The sequence below is a fragment of the Dunckerocampus dactyliophorus genome, chromosome 12, assembly GCF_027744805.1.
Source record: "Dunckerocampus dactyliophorus isolate RoL2022-P2 chromosome 12, RoL_Ddac_1.1, whole genome shotgun sequence".
In the NCBI taxonomy this organism is placed as follows: Eukaryota; Metazoa; Chordata; class Actinopteri; order Syngnathiformes; family Syngnathidae; genus Dunckerocampus; species Dunckerocampus dactyliophorus.
In genome coordinates this window covers 20,634,552-20,646,592 of record NC_072830.1, presented here as the reverse complement: position 1 = coordinate 20,646,592, position 12,041 = coordinate 20,634,552, and the positions used below count along the sequence as shown (strand labels likewise).

Below are 12,041 nucleotides of genomic sequence, written 5' to 3'. Positions count from 1 at the left end.
CATTTCCATTGAAAGCAGAAAACGCACTGCACTTGTTTTTGAAGCTAACGCATTGAATTTTGCAGCGTACACTATTAGTCAATGATTTATATAGCACGTACACACACGTTTGGACATACAATATCTCTTGCATGCTTCAGTGCAGATAGAGCCCGCTATGATGAGTCCAGAGTGTGATGGGGTAGTGGAAGAGAGGCTGCAGACGTCACATAGCGTCACTGCGGTGCAGCAGCAGCAGCAGCAGCAGCAGCACGTACCCTTCATGGCCGCGTCCACGAAGGATGCGACACATAACAAAAGTTTCCAGGTGCGTTTTTGAACAGTTTTGCAAACGTCATTTTTATTATTACCACGCAGGCGTTTTTTTTTTTTTTTACTTGCTACACCTGCAGCCAGGTGAGTGGTGGCGGCGGTGGTGGAGCCAGGCCAGTGGGTGTGGTGTCTCCCTTATAGTCTTCCCGCTGCTGTATAATAAGCCTGACACAAACTGACGAGGCAGCTTTTTCGGTGCACAGAAAAAGCAGCGGCGGAGCAGCAAACCAGCCTGTTACTTCTAATTTATATGACATCACATTCAGGAAATAAAGGTGAGTGGCTTGATTAGATAATTGGAGCTGTCACATTTTCCCATTTTGCATCAATTTTAATTGAGCGCTATTTGTTAGTTTTGTGTACATAGAAATGCTATTTTGGCTATAGAAGTGGAATAACCCAAATGATTGTCGTTACTTTGCTGCACGTGGTATATTCTAGAACCTAGGTCCCAAAGTGGGGTGCGTGTATCCCCAGGGGTACGCCAGTTGTCATTGGGGGTACATGAATGAAAATGAAAAGCAATTAGTGCCTAACACTCACAATTATGAATGCACCTGAATGCCTCAGAGCAGAAAGAAGGAAGGAGACAGAGCATGAAGTTCTTCATTGCTCAGTGTAAGTTATATGGATAAATAACTATGTTTGATTATTATCTTGAAGATGTAATTGTGTGTAAATGCAAATTTGTGTGTCAGGATGAGAAAGGGGATTCCCCCGAAAATGGAGCTTTATCACTGGTTGTATGTATTTTCGTACTTTGGATACTGCTTTATCATGTTTGTTAAACTTTCCCTTTCAATTTGGTGTCAATTTAATATGCAGACTTAAATCATAGCGATTGCCAATGGACAAAAGTGAAGCTCAAGTTCAACCCATTCAAACAGAAGGATCCCAACATCCGACTGAAATAAAAGATATCGGAAGAATACTTGATCTATTTAGCAGTGCTCATTTAAAACTTTTTATCCAAATTTGACCAAGCAAAATACAAATTTATGAACGTGAATTACTTACTATGAAATTAACCAATTAATCATGGAAAAAAGCCTAATGTTTTTTAAGTTTGCATGAGGAGGGGGCACATGCCTTCAAGTCAAATGTCTGAAGGGGGTACGTGACTGTGAAAAGTGTGGGAACCAAAAGCAGGCGGCGGCCACGCGTGTTCATTTGCACCTGTTGTCCCCGCCCCCTTCCAACACAACTGGATCTGTTTAAAACCCTTCACTCTTATTCTTATTTTTGTTTTTATTTATATTCTATTGTATGGAAGTGTATGGGTCTTTTATACTGTTAAACTAGGTCTGGGGCGATACTGCAAATGTTGGTATCGCTCCGATAACAAGTAAATTAAGGGCCAGTATTGCCATTACAGATACTTTATATCTCAAATGTTTCAAGATCTTTGAATGATTTTGTGATTTTGCCTTTAAAATTATATTCACAATAACAACCATGTCAGATTTAAGGCAAATAAAAAATGTGCTTGTCAGCAAACGTATTTGTGGACCATTTAACAATATATGAATACAATAATATAGGACAATGTAACAATATCAACAAATAATACAATTGTTTGAGCAAAAAAGTCAGTAGTGCAAAATAAGTAAAGAAATAAAAACGACTATTGGCTCTATATAATCTTAAACGCAATATATACTGTAAATATAACAATACAATACAAAAATCACAGAAATATTAGTGAGACTAAACATAGAAGGAAACTGAAAAATAGCGATCTCATCACGCTGCCAATACTATCGATATTTGAAGAGCCCCCCACCCTGACTTTATACACTCATGAATCAAGCCATAAATGGTTATTAAGCTTGTCAATAGCCCAGCCTTACAGCCTTGTTCATGCCTTGTAGGAGAACTTTCTCATCATCACACTTGTTAGAAGATGATAAACAATAATATTTCAAATCGTTTTTGGGGATGTATATACCCATGGCTATGTAACTAGCAACTTCAGCTGACAGATAACTGTGACAGATTTCAAAAGCAGGAAAAAAGTGGCCTAAATTATATACTTACATTTTGTAAAAATGAAAAAAGAAGAATGTGGAGGGCCCCAATAACTAGGATGGCCTTGGGAAAAATGACTAAATGTGCGCCTGCATATTGATATTGGATTTTCTGCATGTACAAGTTTGGCCTTTATATTGTATTTAGAGCTTTCCAATGATACTGTACCAAATGTGATGGGGTGGGGCTTTATTACATTTGATTACATCATAAAACAAAATGGCTTCCCTCATTGCAAGCACATTTTATGGGAAGAGGAAAAGTAAGTCTATAATACCGGTACAGTACTTTTATTAAGCAAGTGTTGGCATGTTTTCCATAAGTCTCTTAAGAAAGCATTGAAGTGTTGTTTGAATTTTTTTAAACTGTATTTGAGCCTAGTATTTAAGTGTTTAAAACTGTCCTTTGTCTCATTTGTAGTTATTTCATTAAGATCGTCAATGAACTTGATGTTTCAGATGAGGAAAATAGAAGTGATCTCTTGTGGAGGGTCAAAGTAAGGGAAGGGTGTCTGAGTTTGCCTAGAACAGGAAAATTGTGCACTGACGAGCAAATGGTTCCTTTTACTGGTCGATGCCCACTGCGCCAGTATGTACCAGGCAAACCAAACCCAACTGGACTGAAGGTGTTGGTCTTGGCTGCACCAACTGGTCAAGTCTTGGACTTTGTGGTCTACCAAGGCAAGACTGCCTTCACAGTTCCAGGAGGAGAACAAGCTGCTCTTCATTTGACAGTCTGTTCCCCAAGGCACCCACCTGTTCTTTGATTGGTACTTTACAACAATCAACCTGCTTGACATCCTGATGACAAAAAGGCTGACAGGGACTGGAACCTTGATGAATAACAGGGTTCCAAAAGACTGCAAGATTATAGGAGATAAGCCCTTCCTTTGGGGGGATGGGTACTCCAGGTTCCTCCCACCATCCGAAAACACAAATGTTACAATAATTGGAGACTAAATTGTCAACTTTTAGTGCATTTCACTTAAGCATTGTTTTAAAGCAAGACTGATTTTTTTTCCCCTTTGAAAAATTCCACCTTTTATACCTAAAAAAAACCAAAGTCACTCTCTGACATGGTTTTACGTGCGTATTTTAGTGTGTAGTGTGGCTTGCAGTGGTGTATAACTGCACTGAGAGCTATTTGCAATGGTTCTTTTTCCTAATTTGTATTTCATATTTAAAGGAACTCTATGCAGCGGGTTCCTCCAGCTGCCTTGTCCAACATTCAAACGCGCTGCTAGCGTTATATCCCGCCTCTTCCTGTTTTGAGTACACCGACGCAAGCGCACTAGTTATGTTTGTCAGCTAATGATGGCAACTTGGCAAAGTTTAGCTACTGATGTAGCTAACGTGGGGGCGTAAGAGGCGGGACTATGCTCAAAGCATTTCTTCAAGGTTGGCAGGTCTGTTAGGGTCTATTTATGCTTGAATGATGCTAGTGACAACAATTCATACAGTGGTTTGTACAGATAAATACATACTACAGGTTCCCAGTGGTATAAAATGCCACTAGGTGTTTCTAATATTTTGGCCCATCTCTGTTCAAATGTACACTGCAAATTAGAACCCCAATAATAAACACATTGCTAAATGAACACCTCTATAAAAATTGAGTGTTATTATCTTCGTAAAGGCAGATATACTTTTATTTTTGCTCAGTCTGACTCAACACTGTTGTCACTCTCCAGGCTGCAGGATGAACTTGAAGAATCTCAGGGAGTACCTGGCCTGGCTGTACTACCAGTACCTCCTCGTCACCGGCATCTACGTGCTGGAGCCCTGGGAAAAGTCCATCTTCAACTCGGTGTTTGTATCTGCCGTCGCCATGGTGATCTACACCTCTTATGTCTTTGTGCCCATCCACGTGCGTCTAGCGCTGGAATTCTTCTCGGGCATCTGCGGCGGGCAGCCGGCGAGCACCATGGCCCTCATGAACTAAATGGTGTTGAACTTAACTCCACCCACAACCCCCACCCCATGACCAGTCTTGACACCATATCCTCCCTAAACCAGTGATGGACACGCTCATCTGTTAATTGCATGCATTTGTCAGCATGACTTGCAGAGGTGCTCTTACTTCAATCTCATCTAATTTAAGGAAAAGCTACATGACGAAGCTACAATTCCTCCTTGCAGCATTTTTCAGCTCAATGAAACTGGGGTTGAGAACATTTCAGAAAAGATGAAACCGTCTGTGATTTTGTTCATAGTGGGTGAGGGAATTTGAGTCAACCCTTAAACCGAAGCAGCGTCCATTTCCTGAAGATGACATTTCAGAACAAAAACTAACCTTACCCCTAAGAAAACTTTCACTTTGCTGCCCTGCCCTTGCTGTGAACCGTTCATGTCCATCGCTCCAGGCCTTGTGTGAGTGCATAGATTTTGCATGACACGGCCCTTCACCAGGACTGATTTACATACTGGTCTCACTACAAAATCACTAGCAGGCCCCCCGATACAAAGTGGCCGTTCTTCCATTCCTCACATGCACTTAACCGCTTTATCTACGGTTTTGTATCAGAACCACTATCACTTTTCCAGTTTTGTTTTTAAAATGTTGTTCCAGCACTGTAAAGCTATGCAATCCTGGAGTGTCCCAAATGTGGAATGTTGCCGTTGTGTGATAAGACCAGCCCAGGAAAGCAGGAAAAAGAATCCAATCCAATGCAATGATGGCACTGATGTGTGAAGAGCCCTGCCTCCGTCCTCCTGTAGTGTTTTAACTGCCGGTATGCCGGGAAGGTGTGCTCGGCACTGAGCATGAGCAAATATTGACTCAGCACACCCTTTTTTTAATTTTTATTTTCAGACTTTAGGTGTTTGCTTTGATAAGGCTTTACTTTATTTGCAATAAAAACATTGTTTTGTGGGCACACACTAAACCTTAAAGTGGCCTGAATGATGAGCAAAGCCTATAGTTGATCTATAGACAACAACGTGGCGCGTAGACTTAGAAGCAGTTTATCTGTTTGCTGTGATGAGTGTTGCTTGGGATCGTGTGTGTGCTCCTTTTGGGTCGAGGGCGTGATTTCTATGTTATTTATGCAAAGTTTGATATTTATATCCACTGGTAAATGCTTGGCTGGTTTCAATGTCAATTACCAAACTTGTTTTTTAAAATTATTTATATCTATTTTCTCTTGTGGCCATAAAACACACTCACAATTTTTGTTTACCTTTCCCTCCACAACTTTTACATTTAGCTTTGTGACACATGATCACATTATGAATAAAGAGCTTTTTGAGAGTCCTAAAGACAGAAGATGTCTTTTTTTTTTCTTTATCAACATCTCAAACATCAAAATTCACACAAAAAAGAGAGTAATGGTAAAAAGGCAGCACTCTCACTAGTTCATCCAAGGTCTTTCTTTGATAAGCACAATGCTGACACAATAGCAGAGTCGCCAGACCTGTTCTTGCCTGTTGATGGTGCAGAAATAAAAGTCCACAGGCTTCACTTTCTGCTGTGTTGTCGGGGCAGAGTATTGTCATACTGTACGTATGGCTTCCAATGGCTGGCACCTCTTTTGTGGCTTTTCTCTGGGTACTCCAGCTACCTCCAACACTACAAAAACATGCATGTTAGGTGAATCGGATACTCCCAATTGTCCTTGTGTGCCCTGTGAATGGATGGCTGGACAGTTAAAGCCATTCTGTCACAAATGATATCAGGGTTTAGCAATGCGGGCCTTCACATCTTGGACTATTATGACAATGCATCATTGCGAAACAAAAGAGACACTACCAGTTACTCTACTGCATTTCCAGTTATGACCTATTTTTAAAGCATAATGACATTAGTCCAACTTATCGGCATGCTGTCATAGCATGGCAGCACTTGGGAATGAATGCCTTTAACGTGAGATAATACCCAACTTTAGAGTATACTAGTCAGTGTACAGCTATCCACTGAAAATGACTCAACAGGCAGCCAGCCATTGTTTATTTAATATCTGGCAGCAAAAGCGAGTAGCAAGATAATTGTGTCTTGCTTACAGTCAAGTACGGCGGTGGTCTGGTGCTGCATAAGTGCTGCCGGCACTGGGGAGCTGCGTTTCATTGATTAATGTACAGTAGGTACTAAGTATGGCACATGGCACAGCCTTGACAGTATTTTTGTCTTCTACTTTTATCCAGAAGGTCAAAAGTAAAGATAAAATCAACTCAACGAACAATATGTCCTTCAAGTTTGGAGAAAGTCAGATTAAAATTGCAGAACAACCAGTCCCACTTGTCATATTTGTGTTCTGACAAAGCAGATTATTATTTCAACATTATTAACTTTAGCTGCAAGTGCTATTTTTGTGTGCGAACATAATACAATCATCAAGCTTTTTGTTTTTAGTCTGCTGTGCTTTGCACACAAAAAAGACAAGCTTGTCTGCAATTGCATTCTGTTTACACTTCATTTGATCAGTTGGCTGCATGGAGGGAAGGGGTCAGAGGTTATCGCCATGTGAACAAGGTGTAAAAAAAATACCCCGAACTCCCCCGCTCTCGCTTTGTTTTGCATTTGTTCCTCGCCTATGACTGGTAGGACAAGCAGGTGGAGGGAACTCCTGGCAACGTGCAAGCACACACAGACACGGGGGATAGTCTACATGACACCACTAAAACCACGTCCCACCTTAGAACAAGGAAAGCCCAGTGAGTATTTAAATATTCATACTAGTGCCAACATCTGATAACACCGTCCACTTTGGGTGAAGTCTCGTATAATACACAAACACAACACAGCCCTGCTATTTAAATGCAGTGTCGTACCTTATAGTAGGATTGTGTGTGTGTGTGTATCTTTGTTGTGAGACTCTGTAGTAGATACAGTATGTCACCTAGAGGCTTTCTTCTAGATACATGGGCCAGGGGGTCATCTCCAAAAACGCTTCTATGATGTGTTCTTCTCTCCTATGAGACAAACACAAACAACTTCAAATTAAATGTTATACACTGAAACACATCCAGTATAAACTTTGATACTTGAGTACAGTGAGCAAACAATAAGCATGGATTAGACAAAATCAATAATATAATTATGTCTGTTAGCACTGTTAGAGAAAGCTTTTCAAGAGTTAATGTTAAAAATGGTTTTAAATGAGGTATTATGAGCGTAAGAGCTGTACTTGTTCATCAAACATACTGTACGTTTCAATGTTGGTGTATGGTTACCTTAAGAAGTGCGCCTGCTGCCATCTAGTGGTTAAAATGGTAACTAAAAAAATATCTTCATGTATGTTCTAGCTGTTCCTAACTTCTGGCCTGGCATGTGAGACAGACTTGGTGGCTTTAGAGCTTTGCCTTTTAAACTATTTTAGCCTGGGCAGTATCCCAACAAAACAGAAATGCTAACAGTGCTAATAGCTAGCATACCGGCAAACTGCCTTGATAACATGAACATGTCTTGCTTCAGTAGACAGTTGCTAAAGTGCTGTTAGCGCAGACTTTTTTCATTGTCAACACAAAGCTCACCAAACATCTGTCAGTTTCAGATTCACCGTCTTAGATTTATTTTACAGTGTGATTGATTGAAGCAGAAAGATACAAGTTCAGGCGGCCTTCCCCGTCCCGAAAAGGGACACATTTCCTCATGGCTCCATCCCAGGATGTCTCCTCTTTATACTATCCCCATCCCCTTCATATCAAGGAAAAGGCAGTCTTTGATTAATCGGGGTCCTCTTTGATCTTCTCCTACCTGCTTGCTTTGGCTCCATGTGGTCTGATTTCTCGTGGGAAAGTGTATTGCATCTTGGTCCCGTCCTTGTGATGTATTCCGCTCGTAAACCTTCCCCCGCACAATCATGTTATCACTGTAATGTCCTATCTTATCTATCCTATCTCTACTACTACTACTACTACTACTACTACGACTACTTTCAATTATCTTTTAATTAGGATTCATTTTGGGAGAATCCCAACAATGCTAATAGCTTGCATGCTAACAGCTAGAATGCCAGCACTGAATTTATGTATATATTGATGTATGTAGTATTTATCATGTATGCATGTATATACTGTATGTACAGTATGTATCTATCTATCTTAGACAGCACTCAGGACCAAAAATATAGATCTATAGTCCTGTTAAGTCATACCACGTAGACATTAACTTTTTCACATGAGGAAAATGGCAAAAATGCTAACAGTTAGCATGGGAGCACCTAGCAAGATAGCACCCAGGATTGAAAAGTAAATAATCAGTCTCAATTTAAATCCCATTGACAGGTCCATCACTGTATCTTTCGTGGCAAAGCTCTGGGGGTGTACAAGTTTCATCCTGAATTTCTCAAGGCTCTGGATGTTGTGGCACTTTCTTGGTTGACACGTCTCGTCAACATTACGTGGAAGTTGGGAACAGTACTTCTCGGTTGGGGTGGTTCAATAAGGGTGACCAAAGGGTGCGTTCCAATTACAGAGGGATCACACACCTCAGCCACCCTGGGAAGGTCTACAATAAAGTGCCAGAGAGAAGGGTATGACTGTTAGTTGAACCTCAGCTACAATGTGGTTTTTGTCCAGGACATAGAACACTGGACCAGCTCTACACCCTTGCAAGGGTACTGGCGGGTGCATGGGAGTTTGCCCAACTGGTTCATATGTGCTTGTGGACTTGGATTGCGTCCCTCGAGCTGTCCTGTGGGGGGGTGCTCCTGGAGTATGGGATTGGTGGCTTTGTGCCATTCGGTCCGGTACAACCGGAGCAGGACCCCGGTTAGAATTGCCAGCAGTAAGTCGAGCCTGTTCTCGGTGAACGTTGGCCCTTTGTCACCAATTAGCATCGGGGTTCCCGGAAGGACCCAAAGATGGCAAAAAAACCCACCTTTCCGACGGATCAATTTTCACCCGTTTTTTCTGTCACGAAATAGAATTTTTTAAAGTTGCTGAAACGACACTTTTCCGCTCCTGGAGGTGGGCCAAGCCCCCCAAACATTAATTGGGGGTCCCAGCAGGACCCAGAAATAGCAAAAACCGGCGCTTTTCAGACGGGTCGATTTTCGCGCGTTTTTTCAGTTTTTTCCGACGCGAAATTGCATTTTTTCAAGTTACTGAAACAACACTTTTCCGGTCCCGGAGGTAGGCCAAGGCCCCCAAACATTCATCGGGGGTCCCGGCAGGACTCAAAGGTGGCAGAAAACCCAACATTTCCAAAAAGTTGATTTTCGCCCATTTTTTCAGTGTCGCACTGTCGCGAAATCGCATTTTTTCAAGTTGCTGAAACGACACTTTTCCGCCCCGGGAGGTGGGCCAAACCCCCCACACATTCATTGGGGGTCCCGGCAGGACCCAAAGATGGCAAAAAACCCAACTTTTCCGAGGGGTCGATTTTCACCCGTTTCGACAGTGCCGGCACTGTCGCGAAATCGCATTTTTTCAAGTTGCTGAAACGACACTTTTCCGCGCCGGGAGGTGGGCCAAACCCCCCAAACATTCATCGGGGGTCCCGGCAGGACCCAAAGATGGCAAAAAACCCAACTTTTCCGAGGGGTCGATTTTCACTCGTTTCGACAGTGCCGGCACTGTCGCGAAATCGCATTTTTTCAAGTTGCTGAAACAACACTTTTCCGCCCCGGGAGGTGGGCCAAACCCCCCACACATTCATTGGGGGTCCCGGCAGGACCCAAAGATGGCAAAAAACCCAACTTTTCCGAGGGGTCGATTTTCACCCGTTTCGACAGTGCCGGCACTGTCGCCAAATCGCACTTTTTGAAGTTGCTGAAACGACACTTTTCCGCCCCGGGAGGTGGGCCAAACCCCCCAAACATTCATCGGGGGTCCCGGCAGGACCCAAAGATGTCAAAAAACCAAACTTTTCCGAGAGGTCGATTTTCACCCGTTTCGACAGTGCCGGCACTGTCGCAAAATCACACTTTTTGAAGTTGCTGAAACGACACTTTTCCGCCCCGGGAGGTGGGCCAAACCCCCCAAACATTCATCGGGGGTCCCGGCAGGACCCAAAGATGGCAAAAAACCCAACATTTCCGAGGGGACGATTTTCACCCGTTTCGACATTTTCACCCGTTTCGGCACTGTCGCCAAATCGTATTTTTTTCAAGTTGCTGAAACGACACTTTTCCGCCCCGGGAGGTGGGCCAAACCCCCAAACATTCATCGGGGGTCCCGGCAGGACCCAAAGATGGCAAAAAACCCAACTTTTCCGAGGGGTCGATTTTCACCTGTTTCGACAGTGTCGGCACTGTCGCGAAATCGCACTTTTTGAAGTTGCTGAAACGACACTTTTCCGCCCCGGGAGGTGGGCCAAACCCCCCAAACATTCATCGGGGGTCCCGGCAGGACCCAAAGATGTCAAAAAACCCAACTTTTCCGAGAGGTCGATTTTCACCTGTTTCGACAGTGCCGGCACTGTCGCGAAATCGCACTTTTTGAAGTTGCTGAAACGACACTTTTCCGCCCTGGGAGGTGGGCCAAACCCCCCAAACATTCATCGGGGGTCCCGGCAGGACCCAAAGATGTCAAAAAACCCAACTTTTCCGAGGGGTCGATTTTCACCCGTTTCGACAGTGCCGGCATTGTCGCCAAATCGCATTTTTTTCAAGTTGCTGAAACAACACTTTTCCGCCCCGGGAGGTGGGCCAAACCCCCCAAACATTCATCGGGGGTCCCGGCAGGACCCAAAGATGGCAAAAAACCCAACTTTTCCGAGGGGTCGATTTTCACCCTTTTCGACAGTGCCGGCACTGTCGCCAAATCGCATTTTTTTCAAGTTGCTGAAACGACACCTTTCCGCCCCGGGAGGTGGGCCAAACCCCCCAAACATTCATCGGGGGTCCCGGCAGGACCCAAAGATGGCAAAAAACCCAACTTTTCCGAGGGGTCGATTTTCACCCGTTTCGACAGTGCCGGCACTGTCGCGAATGCGAAATCGCATTTTTTTCAAGTTGCTGAAACAACACTTTTCCGCCCCGGGAGGTGGGCCAAACCCCCCAAACATTCATCGGGGGTCCCGGCAGGACCCCAAGACGGCAAAAAACCCAACTTTTCCGAGGGGTCGATTTTCACCCGTTTCGACAGACACTGTTGCGAAATCGCACTTTTTGAAGTTGCTGAAACGACACTTTTCCGCCCTGGGAGGTGGGCCAAACCCCCCAAACATTCATCGGGGGTCCCGGCAGGACCCAAAGATGGCAAAAAACCCAACTTTTCCGAGGGGTCGATTTTCACCCGTTTCGACAGTGCCGGCACTGTCGCCAAATCGTATTTTTTTCAAGTTGCTGAAATGACACTTTTCCGCCCCAGGAGGTGGGCCAAACCCCCCAAACATTCATCAGGGGTCCCGGCAGGACCCAAAGATGGCAAAAAACCCAACATTTCCAAGGGGTCGATTTTCACCCGTTTCGACAGTGCCGGCACTGTTGCGAAATCGCACTTTTTGAAGTTGCTGAAACGACACTTTTCCGCCCCGGGAGGTGGGCCAAACCCCCCAAACATTCATCGGGGGTCCCGGCAGGACCCCAAGATGGCAAAAAACCCAACTTTTTCGAGGGGTCGATTTTCACCCGTTTCGACAGTGCCGGCACTGTCGCGAATGCGAAATCGCATTTTTTTCAAGTTGCTGAAACGACACTTTTCCGCCCCGGGAGGTGGGCCAAACCCCCCAAAGATTCATCGGGGGTCCCGGCAGGACCCAAAGATGGCAAAAAACCCAACTTTTCCGAGGGGTCGATTTTCACCCGTTTCGACAGTGCC

At 44.1% G+C, this 12,041-nt stretch overlaps 1 protein-coding gene across 1 annotated transcript; it reads left to right on the top strand.

The window, feature by feature from the left end:
• The first annotated feature begins 405 nt into the window (after window positions 1-405).
• On the top strand, window positions 406-9,594 carry sptssb (serine palmitoyltransferase, small subunit B). The gene is made up of 2 exons (XM_054795377.1): window positions 406-587; window positions 4,031-9,594. The coding sequence occupies exons 1-2, from the start codon at window positions 563-565 to the stop codon at window positions 4,279-4,281; spliced, it is 276 nt and encodes a 91-aa protein (XP_054651352.1). The 5' UTR covers window positions 406-562; the 3' UTR covers window positions 4,282-9,594.
• The last annotated feature ends 2,447 nt before the right edge of the window (window positions 9,595-12,041 follow it).